Source organism: Pagrus pagrus, assembly GCF_965226575.1.
Source record: "Pagrus pagrus genome assembly, chromosome: 17".
Taxonomy (NCBI): domain Eukaryota; kingdom Metazoa; phylum Chordata; class Actinopteri; order Spariformes; family Sparidae; genus Pagrus; species Pagrus pagrus.
In genome coordinates this window covers 3,037,220-3,056,339 of record NC_140201.1, presented here as the reverse complement: position 1 = coordinate 3,056,339, position 19,120 = coordinate 3,037,220, and the positions used below count along the sequence as shown (strand labels likewise).

Below are 19,120 nucleotides of genomic sequence, written 5' to 3'. Positions count from 1 at the left end.
ACACGTTCATAGCAGACAAATCATTTCACCCCATGCAAGAACCTTAAAGTTAATCTTGTTGATGGAGAGAGTGGGAGACATCTCCGTCAGCAGTCTGATGGTAGAAGAAGCCACAAATCGTCTGCTTCTGCACTTCTGTCAGACAGACTTTGGTCCTCCAGCCTCGCTGTTTTTACTTCTGCTCCCAGCTCTGCATAACGTGATTTCTAACGCTCGACCGAGTCCTCCCACTGCGAGGACTGTGAGCTCTACAATGCAGCGAGAGCACCAAATCTGGGTGAAGGTCGGTGCTCAGGTGGAAAGACTAACCACCAGCATCTTCTACTCAGGGCCATGCAGAGGAATCCCGTCACTGATGTTTTCTGTCCTTCATGGACACAAATGTTGCTGCCTTCAGGGGATTAGTTGTTTTCAAGGGGAAAGAAGTTCGTCCACGTGTTGTCAGGAGTTGATGCCGGGCTCTTCAGGACCTGATTGTGCCGGCAGGTGTAGCGGCCGAGAGCAAAGGTCGGATCTTATCGTTATAGTTTTAAGTCTTTTCATTTTGTATTTGTTATTCTTTTACAACGTTACAAGTTCAGAGGCCCCTTTAGTTAAAAGGGTGAAAGTTTATCAGCGGCTAAGCAGGACAATAAATCACATAATGAAGAACAACATAGTGCATAATAGAAACCAGTGATGGGGGGTTTTTTGTACGACGTTCAGGATAAGCAATTAATTTTAATTTTTACAGCTGTGGGATCATCTTGCCTTAACAGCTGCTAATCTTTAAACCATGTCATTAGTTTTTAGTGTCACACAATGTAGAGGTTCAGTTTCAGGAGCTTCTTGGTGAGGAAACATTACAGTTTTGACACGAAAATGGAAAAACATTAAGGAAATTGAGTTGTGGTGAAGCATCAAGCTGCAGCTTTCAGGAAAACGTCTCTGTGGTATCATCATCAGAAACTCATTGGAAGTCTAAAAACCTTTTTACTGAGGAAAAACACACTAATGGCTGTGAATTAGTTTAGTTGCATCTCAATCTCAGTCAGATCTGTTTGTGTTTTCCAGCCCGTTAGTCAGACTTTGTGTGAATCTGGAAGGCACACTGTAAATCCTCAGAGGAGATCTGATGGCAGCACTCAGTATTGATCTGACTCTTAGTGGGACCACAAACAGGCTGATGTTTCAGCTAATGTGCCTCTCGCTGAGCCTTATTCTGCGGGGATGTTTCCTCACTTTGGTCGACAGTGTTTAATGTGCACGTGTGAGTCAAGCACGATGAGCTCATTCCTTTTGATTCCTGCGTTCATTAGTAAAACATGAGCTGTAAACTGTGTTTTCTTTATTTGTTTGTTTGGACGGTCGAGCGCTTTAGTCCCGACTGAAACATCTCAACTATTAGATGGACTGCCAGGAAATTTGGCTCAGACGTTCATGTTCCCCAGAGGATGAATCCGATGGTGATCCGCTGACTTTTACTGGGTCAGATCCACCAGGTTTTGGTACTCGTTTTTACTAAAAAGTGACTCGACATCTTTTGGATGGATTGGTCCGAAATCATTCAAAAATGTGGTGATCCTTTAACTTTTATCTGCCTTCTTTTTTCCCGAGGTTTCCTCCACATTTCAAGGCCGTCTTCCAACGGCCTCTCCTGTCCCCGGGATACTCCCATAATTTGCATGGCCCTCAAACTTTAGCATGAATAATTTACACAAATCCACAAGTTTTTGCCTCTTTGTCTGAAGTCATCCAAGTTGCCAGGTCGTCTATGAAATCTACACACAATCCACACATGACATACAGTTTTAACCCGTCTCAGCAACCTGATTCAAGAGGCTTGAGCGTAGCTGCTCTCTGCTAAGGTGGCAGGTAACTTAAAGGTTCGATTTGTAAGAAAGTCATCAAATCCCAAAGAGTTAACATCTAAAAAATCTAAATACAGTGCCATCACCTTCAAAAAAACAAGGATATTTTGAAATACACAGCAACTGTTGGCCGTATAATCTACCGTTGTCATCTCATCTAACATGTTTTCATTGCTTTGATTTATGACCAAATACCTGCAAACCCTATCAACCTCAGCTGTACTTACTATTAGCATGTTAACATGCTAAACTGAGATGGTGAACATAGTGAACATTACTCCTTGTAAACATGAGCATGTTAACATTGTCAGTGTGTGAATGTTAGCATTCCCCTGTAGCATCTCTTGCTAACGTGGCTGTAGAGTCTTGGGTTTGTTTTGATTTTGAAAACTGTCCCATTTTTATTTGTTGTTCAGATCATTCAGATCTCTCTGAATTAAAACAATTAAAGACATTTAAAAAAATGAACATTGTTGACGTCGCTGCAGCATTTTGCAAATATAAATAACTTCCTTCAACACAAAGGCAACAATATAAGAAATAAAAAGTCATGTATATTCTGATTTCATCGCTGATTCTCACGACACAGTGAGAATCAGTGTAGTTTTTCCCTCCAACTTTAATAATAGTCTGTTTGCGTTGCTGACTCTGGCTCTGTAGTATTGTTTTTTATGCGTCAGTCTGTGTTTTTTTGTTTGCCTCACTCCCTCAGCCCCCTGTTTCTCAGTCTGAATCATCTCTCCGAGCTCCTGCATTATATTTTTACCAAATCCCTCTCCACCTGCCGGCCTCTCTCTCTCTGCAGGTCTATAAATTACGCTGAAGAGTCATGTTTGAGGAAAGTAAACAACTCGAGGGCCGTCGTGGGATCGGTGCTCAAAAAATGAATTCTGTTACTGATGCCGTGGCCACCAAGTGTCAACCAAAACATCTGAAATGTGTGCAGCATCTCAAAGCTTCTGTCGCTGGAAGAAATGTAGAAATCACTTCTTCTTGTAGGAGGCAGCAGGACAGAAAGCAACAGGGGTTTAATGGAAATAAACAAGCTACAGGTTTATTGTCATCTTGCTCCTTCCCTTGCACGCTGTAATCAACTTAAATATACCTGTAGACATTTATTAAATGGACAGATTACTGGCTCACGTCAGGCTTCTAACCCTTGTGTAGGAGGAAAAATGGCAACGGTGGAGAAAAAGAAAGCAGCAGCCAGTGATGGAAAACAATAAGATGGATGTCTCTGTTTTTGTCTTCCTCTCTCACTCTTTCTGCTGCTCGGTCTCTCTCCCCAGGGTCCACAGCTGAGAAGTGATACATGGCTCAGTAATAGTCTGAGCCCTGGGGAGAGCAGCTCTGTGGCCTTGGTAAGAGACTATCAACACACACACACACACACACATACACACCTTCACACCCAGTCACGCACAGCCAGTCACGAGAGTGCAGGCGTACACACAGGAGTACACACAGGTTTGACTAATATGAGCTTCTGCAGGCTGAGACTAATATTTTCTGCCAGTGTGTCCTCGTTTTTTAAATTTTTTTCCCCCACTTTTTCAATTTTCTTGCCAGATATTGAGACGTGTTCAGTACCTGATATTAATTTTCTTCTTGTCTGGTACAAAACCAGCCTCTGAAACAGCGTTCAGGACTTCATCGTCAGCTCCTGAATGAATCAGGACTTGTTCTTTTCAGGATGATCTTTAAAGCCTGAAAGATCTATTTACTGCAGTTTCTCTCCATACGTGAGGGGACAGCCTTTAGTCTCTGAGACATTGAAGGATTAACTCACTACACAACAGGACAGTTGTAGTACAGTATTGTTTGTGTTATCCCTTTACTGCAGCACGTTGGGTTTAATATGAAGCAATGAGAGTGAAGTGGAGGTGTTGAAATGTCTCGATTATGAAATGCATCGCGAAGAGACGGAGCATAATCGAGAGTCTGCAGCTTGTGTTGATTGTTGGTTGTCCGTCCACAGCTGGACAATAAAGTTATGTCCCGATGGCTAACGTTACTTGTGTAGGAGGCTGAGCTGAGCGTGACTTCTGCCTCACAACAATTACTAATCACGTTAGCCGTTTTCACCTGAAGCTAACGTCTGCAGCCATAAATAATAACTGTTACAGCGAGCCGAGCTAATCAGCCGAGATCTGAGGAGGCGCTGTCAACTTTGCCGTCCAACTCTGAGAGAGGAGTGTGCAGCAGAGTCAAATGTCTTATCTTAAAGCTGCCATGTGGAAACAATATTATTGTAGACAAACGTGTAGCACACTGCAGATGTTGTGTTTTTGTAATGTTTATGTATTTAAAACATCTAGAGTGAAGCGCTGACTTCCAGCTTTAACAGGACGTCCTGTTGGCTCAACGCAGAGTTTACACATGCAGACAACCATTCAGACTTCGGCCAATTTAGTCTCCAATTAATCCGGACTATTGATTGTGGGACAAAACTTGAGCACCGGCAGGATCAAGACAAACATGCAAACTTCAAACAGAAAGCCGTGAGATGAACCTTCTTGGGCTGCGATCAGACTGAACCCGGCGTAGCAGCGATTAGCAGCGGCTGTGTGGGAGTGTCATTGGCCTGTCTGTGTGATGTCATGTTGTGGACTCACAGGATGACATCATCTAATATGCAACAAACCATCACAAGCTGTAACTTGCAAATATCTACAACCCAACGAAAAACAGGCTCAGTATGTGTCAGGCGGATAGAAAACTGCGACGTCAACACAGTACAGATATCTACAGATGAAATAAAACCACCATTTCCAAAACCAAAATGTGGTTGCAAGAAAGTGAAAACTAGTGGAGAGTAATATGATTTAAATGATTACCGAACCATTTAGCAACAACTATCTAAGTGAATCAGTGTTGCCAGGTGTCCCTCGGGTTCTCTTGGATCGCTGACGTTCAGAATACGTAGTGTAGCTCAGCAGCCCAAACTTCAGAAGTCCACAGCTTTAAAGTATTTGCAGCACGACTTTAGGATTTTACAAGGTCCAATGAATTTAATAGAAGTTTCAATGTGAGGAAAATCCGTGACATGAACTGGGAGGCCCCGAGGTGAGTCGGTACTGAATGACCCAGATCACAACTAATCGATCAGTCGCTGCAGCTCAAGTTCTTCTCCAGATAAACAGACTTTAAAATGTAAAATTTGATGGTGTTTCGCTGAAATTCAGCTCCAGCGTGCTGCAGGACAGAGACAAAACAACCAAACATGTGACACTGTCCTGATACTTGTGCCTGTACACCTTCATGCTCCTGCACACACCTGCACACATGCACACTGTAAAGAGAAAGAAACACTCTCCACACATACTGAATCATTTTCCTCTTTTTTTTAGATCTGGCTGACCTTTCTTTAGACCGAGGCCTGGCGGCCTAACAGCAGGAGGCAGCTCTGGGTGAGTAACAGCGCCTCTTTTTCTCACCTCTTAAAGATTCGAGGAGACAAGAAATGAAACTCTCTCACATTTCTGTTTGGAGACTGTTCAGATGTAAGAGGAGAGCTGAGGACAGACGCCACGATGTCTTTTGTATTCAGTCACAGTGGATTTCAAGCGAAATGGGAAAATAGATTGAGGTGTGCAGAAATGGTGGAGGCATTAAAAAAAAAAAGGATAATAGCATTTTACCTGATCCCCATCTTTCCGTACCGGCACAGCATCCGCTGCTGGAGAAAAAGAGAGAGAGAGAGAGAGAGAGATGAGTTAAGATAATTTCATTATCACATGTGCTTCAGCTCCTGCAGGTATCAAACCATGTGCAGGAAACACAGATGCACAGAAAATATCAGCCCAGAATACACAAGTGCTTTTGTCTCAGCCGTCCATGATAGGAGAGGGCGAGCGAGGGGAGGAGAAACGCCGAGCTGGAGGAGCGAGCGAGGAACACTGACAAGGAGAAGGGAGATAACAGTATGTCAAACCGATGCAGCCTTCAACATGCTCGGCGAGGGAAGATGACAACGCTGTCCAGTATTTCCCTCTAACACGCACTCACACACAAACACACCGAGCTAAAATTAGATCAATTATCCACGCCAAGCTTTGGCACGCAGAGGGCACAACCAGTGTGAGTCATGAAGGCCAGAGATGATTGTAAAGTGTGTGAGGGCGAGGAGAGGGGGAAACCATTCTGCTCGTTATTAACATACATAATGGAGCCGTACTTTAATAATTCAGTGGTAATGAAACAGAAAACAGTGGCTGCTGACCAGAAAAGCCAGAAGCTGAAGATTTTTAGGATAACTGATTTAACCGTGTCCTTACGTTACATGATGACCTTGAGTTGACCTCAACAGTAAATCAGTTTTTTCTACAGTGAGCGCTGTGTCGGAGGCTACTGGACGTGTTTCAGTCTCAATTAAAGACGCAACGTGCAGGAAAAAGCCACCTGTCGAAGGTCAAACCAAACAAATAGGTTTGAAGCTTATCACAGCTAACGTCTGCTCACTACACTCTTTGCCGTAGCCATCTATGGCTGTAGCTGCTAGCTGCCATTAGCTCAGTTAGCTGTGTAGCTAGTAGCCAAGCCCCCAGAAGTAGCACCAGGCTTTGAAGCCAATTGTCGTAGCGGCCAAACCGTGTAGTGACATCACGTGATGCACTGGGCCCCAAACAGACTTTAAAGACATTGTGAAAGGAGTGGCAGCAAAAGGATGGATCAGAATTTGAGCCATCGAGTCCGATAAGTCAAGAAGAGCCGAACGATTTCACCATTTTATTCCCTTTCAAGTTAGCTAAACCGGGAGTGGCTGGCTCGGTTGGCAGAAGATCCAGGTAACTTAAACCCGGGAGGTTGAGATTTTTTGAGCAGCTTCTACAGGATCTATCAGAGCTCTGCCTCCGACTGTCTCCAGATATGATTGTTAGGTCCATGCTAGTGGCCCTATTAGCTGACTACAGTCTGCTGGGACCAGGTAGCTCCAGGGGACCAGGTAGTGTTGGTGTTCACACTGCGGGTGTGCAACCAGGATCAGCAGCCTCCCGGTGGACATGGCAGGACTGGGACTGAGGTGACAGGGGAGACGGCGCTGAGGTGATTATTAGAGCCTCTGACCAGAAGAGGAGTGAGAGGACGGTTCATCATCACGAACGTGGAAAAAAAGAGGTGTACAGTTGTATTTTCTGTTTAATAAGGAAAATATGTGTCAGAATATTTCCTTTCTTGACATTTTGTGAGTTTATTTTGTATGTTTGACTAAAAGCTAAGAGAGTTTGTGAAATGTAGACAAACTGGGGTCCTGTACTATCAGACTATCACCTCTTGAAGAACAAAGTGTTGTTATGAGACAGAACAGGCCTGGAGCTAGCTGGTTAGCATGCTAACTTAAGTAGTAGACGTCCTTGCAACACAGTACATCACAGTCTTTAAAATAAGGTCAAAACTTTAATTAATTCTCACTCTGTTCTTGTACATCTCTGAATGTTTTTACAGGTTCACTTCTCTGTAAGTCGACCTCCATGAACCTGTGCAGTCGCGTCGATCTCATCCGGTTTTTCTTGTTCTTTCGTCTCGCAGAGTCGAGACAACCCATCGATAGTAACGGCTCTGGACGGCTCGATTGATTTTCCAACTGGAGAAACAACCTTTAATGAGCACCGGAGCTTCAGTTCGAATGTTGGAAACACCGGAGATGTGAAACAGCAGCTCAGAGGTTTGTGTTGAATTAATTCTTACAGTAAATGCTGAAGTTTCTGCTGCTGTAGGAGCTGAAGTTACAGCCTGTTAGCTGAGTTTTAATGCAGAGGCATCATCAGATTATTTAAATCATAGCTTCAAATGAATACTGTGAAGTCGTTACAGTTATCTCCAGTCGTCCTTGAACCCTCGGTGCTGTCTTTGTCCTACAGTTTTAAAGCTACATCAGATGTTGTTTGAGCTCCTTGTTTACTCTTTGCTGGTCGGCTGGTTTGGCTGCTGTTGCACACACGCTGCTGTGTAATGCAGAATAAAGCAAACAGTAAAAGTTGTCCAGGACAAACTAAATCCTGGGTTTTTTATGCAGTGTAGAGCTGCGATATGTGGATATAACTTTGGGGTTTTAGCGCGGCAGTCTTTCATCTTTGATGTGTATTTTATGGGATAACAGACGTTTTCAGTTCTATTAATCCGTGAGCACAAGTTATGAAGAATCGTATCCTCGAAACTTCACAGATTCAAGTGTACTTTTCTTTAAATGAGAAGACATTACTTTGCTTTTCCTGTCAGCGGGCTCACAATGAGGGAGCAGCGCCTTTATTATAGATGGTGTCGACAGATGGGTGATTCTGCTGGTTCTGGAGGAAATGACAGCAGGATTAGTGTGTGTGTGTGTGTGTGTGTGTGTGTGTGTGCGTGTGTGTTAGCGATGGGGAGATAATGAGCCGGCGTCAGTCGGTGGCTCAGACAGTCGACTTCAATGTAAGATCACTGTTTTTGATTCTCAAGCCAGGCAGGAAAAAGTCAGAGGAGACGGCGAAGAAACTTTTCTTTTACAGCATCCAAATATCATTTAGTGAAGAAGGCTGGAAATACATCAACGCATATCTGCTTTACTTCAGCAGATGAAGACGAACATCTCTCCCACTCAGTCTGCTGAGCCGTCCTCGTTGCTCCTGCAATGATTCATCAGCCTTAAGAGGTTTGTCAGTGGACGTGGTTCACCTGGTCGTCCTGCGGCCCCCGAAGGCCATTAAAGCTCCACCATCAGCTCGTTTTCTGTCTCGCTTCCAGCTGGCATCCACCTTGTAAGGTTTTTTTCCTCTGGGATTTTGGCAGATTTTAACACAGCGACACAGCTCATATCTCACACATCAATGCATTTAGTTTAGTTGTTTGGTTATTTAATGTCCTTTAACATCATTTTCCATTTACCTCTTTAAATTACAAGGTTTGAATTGGCTCTAATAATTTTAAAGCAGAGAAAAGCAGAAAATCTTCACATTTGAAGCTTGAACCAGCGTTTTTTTGTCATTTTTGCTTCATTAACGACCTAAACAATTAATGGATTATCACATTTTGGCCCCACATACTCTATTTAGCTCATGTTCACACTTTTATCTTAATAACTTATGATTGTTAAGTTGTTTTTCCGTTCTCCTCTCCCTTGTTGTGTCACAATCTCTTGGCTACTTTGTGACATGATCCTAAATATAAACAAAAACAGGATGTGAGTCATAACCGGAGGAACAAGCGTGCATGTAAACACACGTCGACACTCTCGTCACGTGGATCACAAAAGAATCCGATGAACCCGGTGGTTTCTTCTCGCGTTCGACACCTTTTATCGCATCATCGACACGAGTTAAAATGAAATCTCCGTCCAGTCCGACACTCGGAGCCGGCGCTAAAATTAGATTAATTATCCACACCATGCCTCGGCACAGGGAAGCACGACCTGTATGAGTCAGCGAGGCCTGGGATGTTGCAGGATATTAGATTTAAGTGGTGATGAGAGGAGAGGCCTCCCCCGTGTTAACACAAATTATAACCTACATCTCAAATATCTCGTGGCAACAACAACAACAAAAAAAAATGCCCCTCAGCTCGTGTTGGATCCAAAACGCTGCTGGAGACACTAAAATACTTGAGTGCTCTGAAATTAGTCCGACTTCAGCGACAGATGATAGAAGGCAGGATGAAGAGTCCTCGTGGAAAATCGCTTAAGTTGTTGAATATCACTCCAAGATTGTTTCAAGACGGAATCATCTTGAGCTTTCTGGGATCTCATCAGTGGACGAGTCCACATCGTTCAGAGCTCGAGAATCCTCCTTTAGCCCGTCACCTCTCCTTCATCTCCTCGTTGATGAAAAGCTGATTGAAGTGGATTTAACAGCTCGAATCAATAAAGCAGCTCCGGACTCACTTATCAGTCTGCTTTCGGACTCGGAGCCGATATTTCTTATGTATTGTATTCTCAACATATGGTCCAACATCCACATCGATGCCGTCCGCATTGATTTCGTTGCTCTCTGGCAGGTCTCCACCCCCGCTGAAGGAAGGGCCTGCTGATCGACAGCGGGCTAAAAATACCTCTGCCGTCATACTCCTCCTTCAATGGAGACTTAAGCTTTCCATCCGAATCAATATCAATAAACTCTTCGAGGCAAGGGATGGAGGCGGAGGTGGTGCTGGTGGTGGTGGTGGGGGATGGCTGTCGTCACTGTTAAGAGGTAGAAGATACAGTTTGGAGATGTACTTCATCTCGAGGGACAAGAAGTGACAGCTGTGCAGCAGAGTCGCTCCGAGCAATCGATGCTTACAGGTTGGAAAAGACGCTACTGGATGTAAGAGGAAATACTCCAAACTGAAGAAATGAAACGCCCTCATTTAAATTAATTCTGTTCAAAAAGCAGCGGATGAATATATCTGCATGTCTGGCTCCACGCCCCCGAGTGATACTTCCTTCATCTTGCTGATAACTGATTAAAACGTCCACGACATGAAGAAACAACAGAACATCTCAGCAGCTGTTACAGAAGCAGTGAAGCTTCCATTTTGTTTTTATCTCACCAGGCGGGTCCACTCACTTATGATATTTTTCACAAGGCGAGTCCTCCTGGTTAAAAGCTACATAAGCTCCTGATATCAGAAAGTGCTTTAGACATCAGCAGCAGGAAAATATTTTGGTTTCAGTCGCGCTGAATCAAAGAGGCGAGAGCTTCTCTCTCAAGTCGCCAGTTAGCATCGACATCAATGAGAGAGGACTCGATCAACACGGGAGATGAACAGAGAAGTTTCTACACAACACAGACCAGGACCAGCGCAGCTACAACGTGCTGAGTGTTTGTTCTCAGCGTCGCTTTGTTCTTTAGATATTCGGAGCAGCAGAAACAAGTTGTGAACACAACAAATCATCTTTTAAGTCAAGAGCCAAAAAAACAACTAAGTGAGCGTGAAGTAAATCAGTGATGTTGTGGATTTAAATGCACAGTGTGTAACAGTGTAAAACATCCCACAGTATCTCGCCATGTTAAAGAAAGTGAGATCCTGGATCTGCCCCTTTATCCGGATCTGCACCAAAAGTGAACAGGGTCTATTCTGGGCTGAGACTTCAAATCCATTCAGTAGTTTTTGTGTAATCCTGCTGACAAACCAGCAAACGGACACGGGTGACATTGCCTCTTGGAAGAGAAAACAAAAGATGTAGTTTGATAAGAAGCATCATGGGAGTCGTTGTCTTCATTGTTAAACAACCAGCGTTGTAGATGAAAATCTGTCTGACGTGACTCAGGCATCGAGTCGAGTTAGAGTTTTATTCATGTTGTGTTTCGTCACATTCGCTGACTTCTTCCTCAGAAACGCACCTTTACTTTGAGCAAACTTACGTACACAACTCAACAAAATATATAACAAAGGTCCAGTTTTACCCTCCGACATGACGCAGTCACATCCATGACAACAGTTAGACAAGTGAACCTTCTTGGCTCAGATTAGGGAAACGATTATCCTTCATCAGTCAGAGAAACCAGTGCTGACTGTGAGCTGCACTCTGCGGTGTCAAAGCCACGGCCTTCGTCCACCTCGGCCTCCTCACTAATGGAGTGAAGACCCGCTGAACATACAGCAGAGCAAAGCAAAGTTCAGCCCGTTCATTCGCCTGAGTCGCCGAGCGGACTCCATCACGTTAGCTACTGTTAGCGGAGCGGAGACGAGGCACTCGAGAACACGCACCACAAAGAAACAGCAACATCAAACAACTTCAACAAATCATCCCAGACAACTGAGAAACACAGGGAAGGTCTCATTATTCACATCTCATTACAATACGCTCACATATGATCAATAAAGGGATTAATACATGTACATTTCTACAGATTTTTACATAGAGCCACTTTTGAGTGTTGTGGGATAAGAGATGACATCGAGCTCAAGCGATGTCAGAAAGGAGAGGGAAAGTTTTAACTTTATCAATAATATAATGACCGTAGAATTGAAGCTCAGCCTGATTTACCAAAACACTAATATATTGGTTCCAGTTTAGTGTTTAACTGTGAATATGTGTCTGTTTAAAAGCAGCTAATAGAGTGATGTCGTCTGTAGTCAGAAAACCTGGAAAACAGTTTGCATTTTTGCACATCTGGTTCCCTCGTCTCAAAGTCTGTGAGTTTTGAAATAAGCCTGAAATAAGAGATTCGGTTTAAACATTTTGTTCTACGACATAAAATTCATCTTTAAATATCCCACAATTTAAAAACGGCGGTTGCTAACAAGTGTCTAAATGAGACTACAGAGGTTGTCGGGGACATTAAACGTCCTCACAGCGAACACAGAGACTCATCTACTCACTAGTCCGTCTTTACAGGCCGACTAACTATTCTTACTCTGACTTTACAACTCGTACGTTGACGCTCAGTGGTGGTGACGTTTAAGTCGTGTGAACGTGATGTCGTCTGTTTACAGCAATAATCCGTATTGTCGTGTTATTGTAGGTTGTTACAGTTAAAGAGCATCAGACGCAGGAGTTTGCAGCTTTGAGGTCTTCTGTGTTTCATATAATGAGATTTTATCAAAAGTATTGTTAATTCCTGCGTTGATCTACACCCACACGTTTACACACACAACATGTTTCATAACACATTTTACAGCCCTGACCCACAACTCGGGCTGAAGGACGACATCATCTCTTTGTGCAGAGTGAGTTCGGCTGACTTATTCAACTTTGTTAGACTCTCTCTCTCTCTCTCTCCCTCTCCCTCGCTCGCCCCGTGTTAATGAAAGGCATGCAGTCTTAGTCATGACTCGGCTCTCTGTGAGTACATTTGAGATGCGACCCAGGGGATCCTGGAGGCCATTTACTCCACACAAAACACACCCACACACGCATGGAGGCACATACAAACCCGCTCACTCACGTACACAATCAAGCCAGCGACACACAAACACGCACACACAACCGGAGAGACCTCTGGAGTTGATGGAGCTCCCTGCCGGATCCACGGGGGAGGAAGGAGAAGGGTGAGAGAGACACAGAGGGAAGCTCGAAGGCTCTCAACAAACCGGAGAGGGGGAAATACTGAAGAGGGGCGCAGAGGAGAGGAACAGAACCGAGAGATTGATCGAAGGCAGGAGGGAGAACAGCAAGTGCTGCTGGGAAAATAAGATAAAGCAAAAAAGCTGGAAAGATCAGAGAAGGAAGGAAGGAGGAGGGAAATCAGTCAGGTAGTGTGAACAGAGACGTGAACTCCAGCTGGTGATTACAGCGACGCAGACCAGAGGCGCTTCAGGAATTGATTTGAGTTTTTTTTTTTTCCAGCTTTCGTAAATGTGAATATTTTCTGCTTTCTCTTCTCCTCGAGGACAGAAAGCTGAAGGTTATCTTCTGACATTTTCCCTCATTTTCAGACAGTTTATAGACCAATTAACAGATTAATCAACGGTGAAAGTAACAGCCGGAGACGCCGTCTATGACGACAAAAGAAAGAATAAGTGACATTTTCCCAATTTGTCACAAAGTTCTCCAAACTCAACATGTAATCACAGGTTGAATAACTTGAATAAAACAACCCGAAACCAAAGCTTTGACTAAAGTACCGCCCACAGTGGCTTCCTGAACAGCTGTTTGGACTAATAAGTAATAAGCAGCAGTGTCACTGATCACTCGGTTGCCATTTGATGGACATTTACCCAGAGTTCCCTGCAGCACCTGGAGGAAACGCAGCCTGCTCCACAGTCATTACTGTCACTCAGTGTCAGACAACCTGATGACCATTCACGTCTGTTTGAGTGATCATCTGTGAAATGTTACGTTAATTTGATTTTGGCTCAGATCTTTTTTATGATCACTTCTCTGCACATCCCAAAAGTCTCCTGTCAATCAAACTGTCGCCTTCCTGTGACTGAAGTTTGAATATCTGGAGGTGCAGCCGAGTCTCCAGGACAGTTAACGTTTCTGCAAAACCGCAGATACGTCCGAGGTTGACATTTGTGGCCTTCACATGCTTATTAGCTGACTTTGACATCAAGAGGTGGACGGAGGTGGCAACAAGGCTGCCAAGTGGCTGACAGCAGGAGTCCTGCGGAGATTTTCTGCCGCTTGTGTGGCGATTTTTAACGAGAAAGTCAGATCCATCTGTGATCGTGGCGACCAAAACAGGTCTTTTAAGCTGAATCACAATGTTTTTCTAACACTAACCAGAGCTTGAGCACAGCGTTGTGACGAGAGAAATAGAAAACTCAACACAAAACAGGAGTAAAGCTGCAACATAAAGAAACATTTGGTTTTAACGCAACACAGCAGGAACTGTTGAAGCTACTGATTCAATTAACGACATTTACCATCAAAACTGATTGAAAATCCACATAAAACATTGCACATTTCCCTCTTAAGACAAATCCTCACAGCCAAGAAGCTGGAAATAGACGATGTTGGGCTGGATGCAGATAGTTTTCCCGTTGATTGAGTTAAATCAAACCACAGCTGAGGATTTCTGCCACAGACGCCTGTTGATTCCTGTTTAATTACGTGCCGGACATCACTGGCATCACTCTGGTGTGACGGATGCTAATACTGACTCTGGTTATGAATTGTGTCTTCTGAGGCTGCAGAGTAACGTTTGCTTGTCAGACTGTGAAGCAGGCGGCGCTGAGCTTCTGTGGGTCGGTACAGTATGTGTGAGGCTACTGACCTTTGAGGAGAAGGTCACTTGTGTTTGTGCACGTAACCAAAGTCTCTGCAGTGGAGTCGAGCAAAAACAAAAGGACCGTGCACAGAAAAGGGACGGCCTTCTTCTTCTTCACGGCCTCAGATGTTATTTACAGGTTAAAGAAAATAGTAAAGAGCTTTGATTTCACATTAATATTAATGAGGATGACACCAGAAGAGCTGCTGCTCTCTCAGGTTTCCAGTGTAACATATCCTACACTTTCTGTTTCGGTTGCCGCCGTCCTTAGAAAGCCTCTGCTACATTTTCCTCAGGGCCATTCCTCTGTAGTCTGAAGATTACAATGCCATCGGTGTAAATGTCGCGCTGCACACAGTCTAATCTGTTTGGCAACAGTGCGTAAGGTCTCAGGGAAATGAATCTGAGACATCAAAGTATGACAGAGAGGTGCTGGCTGCCAAATGGCCCGCTGGACCGACACGCTTCATTTAGCCAAGAACTGAGCCTCTTTTTACCTCACTCAGTCTGCGAGACAGTTTTGGCAACGTCGTCCTGTTTTCCTTTTTACTTTTCAAACCAGTGAAATATATTCACAAATTTCTTTTCTGAAAGTGAGTCAGAGTGAGAGATTTAGGCGACTTTATTTAATCTGTCTTCAAAGCTACAACCAGCAGATGTTTATGTAGACGTACGCCCGTTTTATCAGCATTAAACAAGAAGAGCAGCAGCTGTAGAGAGGAACCGGCCCGTCCACACCGCCTGCAGATTCATTTCATTCGTCTGCTCGTAAAATATTTTTGCTTTTGAGAACTTTGTGATCTTTTCTCCGCTCACAGGATGTCAGGAATTTAAAGCTGAAAGCCAAAAGTCCAGACTGTCTACGGTTTGTGCACAAAAACAGGATTAGCAAACCAATATTATCTGTTTCGTCGCATGTGTTTGGTTATTAGACCGTCCTTCCCAAGATAAACTACAGCATCTGTCACTTTACACCAGTAGAGCTTAGAGTTAGTCAACTTTTGAATCATTCCCCAACTGATATTCAATTGAGTGATTTTAAAGGGAAAAAAGTGAAATTTCTCTGTTTCCAGCTTCTTAAATGTGAATATTTTCTGGTTTGTTTCCTCGTCTATGACAATAAACTGAATATCTTTGGGTTGTGGACAAAACAAGACATTTGAGGACGTCGCCTTGCTCTTTGAGAAACACTTATCAAAATTTTTCACCATTTTCTGACATTATAGTCAACAGATTGACAATGAAAACAACCATTAGCTGCAGCCCTACAAGTATTAACAATTACCCGTTGATTGATTGTTCTGCCAATGATTAATCATGTTTCAGGCCATCATCTGGTACTCTTTCTTAAAAAACGTAAATGTAAATCATCAAATTAACTAAACCCAGCTTCAGCTCTGCAGTTTGTTAATGAGCAGAGAAGAAACCAAGAAAAGTAAAACACAGGAGGATGCTGAAGGGCACCGGGGGGAGGACGGGAGGACGAGACTGAAAAAAGGCGGATTTGTGGTAGAAAATCGTTTCCATTTAAAGAACTGCCTCGCTTTGACTGCTCCAGGAGGACTTATAAAGCTGCAGCACTGCACCACAGGGACACAGGTGGGAGAGGGAAGGAAAGGAAGTAGGAAGAGGAGGATTTGATTGCAGAGGAGAATATTGTTGGATAGAGAGGGAGGAGGAGGAGGAGGAGGGAGGAGGAGGAGGAAAGGGAGGAAGAGTCAGGGTTCAGGAGGGATGGAGGCAGAGAGGAGGTGAGAGGAACTTAAAGGTGATCAGCAGGGCGGAAAAGAGGAAGCTGCCTCCAAAAGAAAAAGCCATTTCCACAACACACACGAAGAAAGACTCACACACACACACACGCACCTGCACATGGACGCCGACACACACACACACACACACACACACACACTCAAGTGAGTATCTAAGGAAGGGTGGCACTGTGGGGACGCTGCGACAATAGGTCCTGACAGCTCTCTCTGGCAGAGCCTCGCCTGTCTGCTGCCATCGCTCTGGGCACTGGGCGTGTGTGTGTGTGTGTAGGTGAGTTTGTGTGTGTGTGTGTGTGTGTGTGTGTGTGTGTGTGAGGTGACACGCGGCCGGTGACAGCGATCCGAAGTGAAGTCTGGAGTCTGACTCACCTCCGCTTCAGCAGCGGACGCTCTGAGCCGACACCAAACACTGAGGGAGTCCTGCTCACTACGGCTTGTCGGGGTAATACCTTCATCCATCCATCCGTCCACTCTTCTTCTGTCTGTCTGACTCTGCGTGTGTGCGTGTGCGTGTGTGTGTGTGTGTGTGTGTGTGTGTGGCAGTTTTTTAATATGTCCTGGGCCATCCCAAACTCCCTCGAGCCTCTGGAGGTTTCTGTTTGGTACCTGATGTCTCTCATGACTCAAAGAGAAGCAGCAGTTTCTCTTCTATTATTAAATTTGTGTTGTTGTGATGAGGAGAGGATCATCTGTGCACTTAGAAATACTTACATAAACATCAATGTGTGTTTATCTTCTTACACACACCAGCTGATACGACACATTAGTCATTCAACCGATATCCGACACAAAGAAAAGGTTTTAAGTGTGATGTTCTGAGCACTTTGTGTATCGTCACACTTTCCTAGAAAACATAATCTGAGGAGGTCTCCAATAAAAAGCTTTTACACCTTTATTACAACAACATCAGTGCATATGCGGGTGAACTCATTAAAATAGGGGATCGACTCCTTTGAGTATGCCTTAATGTTTTTTTTGTGTCTCTTTCAACGTCACAAATGCAACGAAAAACATGACACAGTACAAAGCAGCTGGGCCAGTGATGATTTCACAGTGGTCACTTTTTTATATTTTGTACTTCAGTCTCTCTTTCAAACACCGACTGGACGATGTTTTAATGCCGCTTAAACTGACACAGGTGGAAAACTATTTACGTGCCAACCTCTTAAGTTCAACGTGTGTTAGCATCACGCCGGCAAAGGGGTTAAAAATGAGCGCGTCAAACCCGGGTGTCATTTTTCCAACACTTCAATCGCTCGTTTTTGTTTTTCGTCCAGTGAGACTCATCTCAAATAAACTGCATTAAATACAGCATAATGCCTCTCCTGAAACAGTGATGGCGATTTACTTATGCTCTGGAGTATTAGGCCCAACAGCGCGCCCCGGACTCCACGCCCGCCTGAGCTCCACACCATCAGGATCAAACAACGTGATCAGTTGTCGTGTCGCGTCTCGTGATGCAACACATCCCCTCTGGGCTGCAGGCAGGTGTAAGAGGCGGCCACCTCTTCCAAGCTTGTGTTGCTTTTCCTGTCTGCAAAGACACGGACACCTTCACTGTGTTTGTGAGCTACAAGAGAAATAATGTGTTTGTTATTAAAGCGGGTTCTGAAGTACAGTCTCACCAGCTCATCTACAGCAGGCATTACGTTGAGTCATATGAGTTTGATGTCGACTCGAAAGGTCGACTTTAATCTTGAAATGTCAAGTTTATTCTCGACATTTCGACTTGTTTCTGCAGGTGCATAATAATCCTTCTCTCATTTATTTTTCTCACCCCTCAGCCCTGATGCTCCTCTGTGCTCTTATCTATACGAATTTTGGAAATAAATAATAAGAATAACTGCTGATACTACAAAAACTAAAGATCCTGTCTAGGATCTGGATTTTTTGAGACATACAAGGTCTGAAAATAAGCTTGTGATTGACAAGTTTACTATTGCGTGTCCTCAGGGTCCAAATATGGTCACCTCTAGCTCCATAAAACCAAGATGGCGGAGGCTGTAATGCCAAATTTTACACTTTAAAATGGCAGTTTTCAAACCAACGTCTCCTCTCATCTCTCCTGCTATTTAAAGGCTGAGCGTTGCTGTAGTGACCACCAGGAGTTTGCACACTTCTGCTTAATTTTTCATTGTTTTCAACTTTATTTAACGCTGCGGTATTTTTAGTCCGCACTCATAAAATCTTCATGGTGACGGTGTCCTTCATGAGCCTCTCTTAAAAAGCTGAACCGTGTTCCTGGACTCTCTGTCCATATTTTCTTAAATATATGTGCTGGATGGTAAAATAGGAGCAGCTCGTGAAGCTTTGACAGCACGGGAACGGACACGAAGAAGAAAAAACGACCTCCTGATCTGCAGCTACGTCCTCGCAGAGACAGAAGTCTTATTTTTACTGTTTCAGTGCTCTTCTGTGGCGGTTCAGTCGAGGTCACGCCGCTCTCAAACTGTTCGGTGTGAGATTCAGAGTAACACTCGGATACTCCAGTCTCCTCAGCGTGAGGTGCTGTTCACAGCCAGGGGGGAGAAAATTGCACTTTAAGTAAATTTCTCTCTGTAAGTTGATTTTTCGGCGTGTTGTTCAGCCCTTCCTCGAGGCCGACTGTAAATCTGTTTCTCCCCCCTCCCAAAAAAAATAGTAAATCTTTATCCAGGCAAGCAGCTTAAGACGACTCAGTCCACGCTGAAGGCTGAGCAATTTCCTGGTGTTTCTATTAGACAAAGACTTCCCAACATGGATTAAACTGCAGGAGACGAGAGGCAGCGGTTTGTGTTCGTCTCCTTCAACCATCGGAGAAAATGGTTTCCACTGTTCGGCGTGGCTTGAACCTCATCGAACACCTCTGGGAGGGACTGAGACTGCGAGTCAGACCTGATTACCAAACATC

At 44.2% G+C, this 19,120-nt stretch overlaps 1 protein-coding gene and 1 long non-coding RNA gene across 9 annotated transcripts in view; one reads left to right on the top strand and one right to left on the bottom strand.

The window, feature by feature from the left end:
- The window catches only part of LOC311272913 (uncharacterized protein), a 55,825-nt gene that overhangs the window by 21,093 nt on the left and 15,612 nt on the right, over positions 1–19,120 (bottom strand). For 6 of the 8 annotated variants that reach the window (XM_084379666.1, XM_084379669.1, XM_084379665.1 and 3 more), the window contains exon 2: positions 5,492–5,529. In XM_084379666.1, coding sequence (XP_084235792.1) covers positions 5,492–5,529 — 38 coding nt within the window. The remainder of the gene's footprint in view (positions 1–5,491; positions 5,530–19,120) is intronic. The other 2 variants (XM_084379664.1, XM_084379668.1) reach the window with 1 other exon arrangement.
- LOC311272920 overlaps positions 1–19,120 on the top strand; it is a 43,596-nt gene that overhangs the window by 16,650 nt on the left and 7,826 nt on the right. The window contains exons 3-5 of the long non-coding RNA XR_014624620.1: positions 3,140–3,211; positions 5,201–5,260; positions 5,599–7,515. This is a non-coding gene — a long non-coding RNA (uncharacterized lncRNA). The remainder of the gene's footprint in view (positions 1–3,139; positions 3,212–5,200; positions 5,261–5,598; positions 7,516–19,120) is intronic.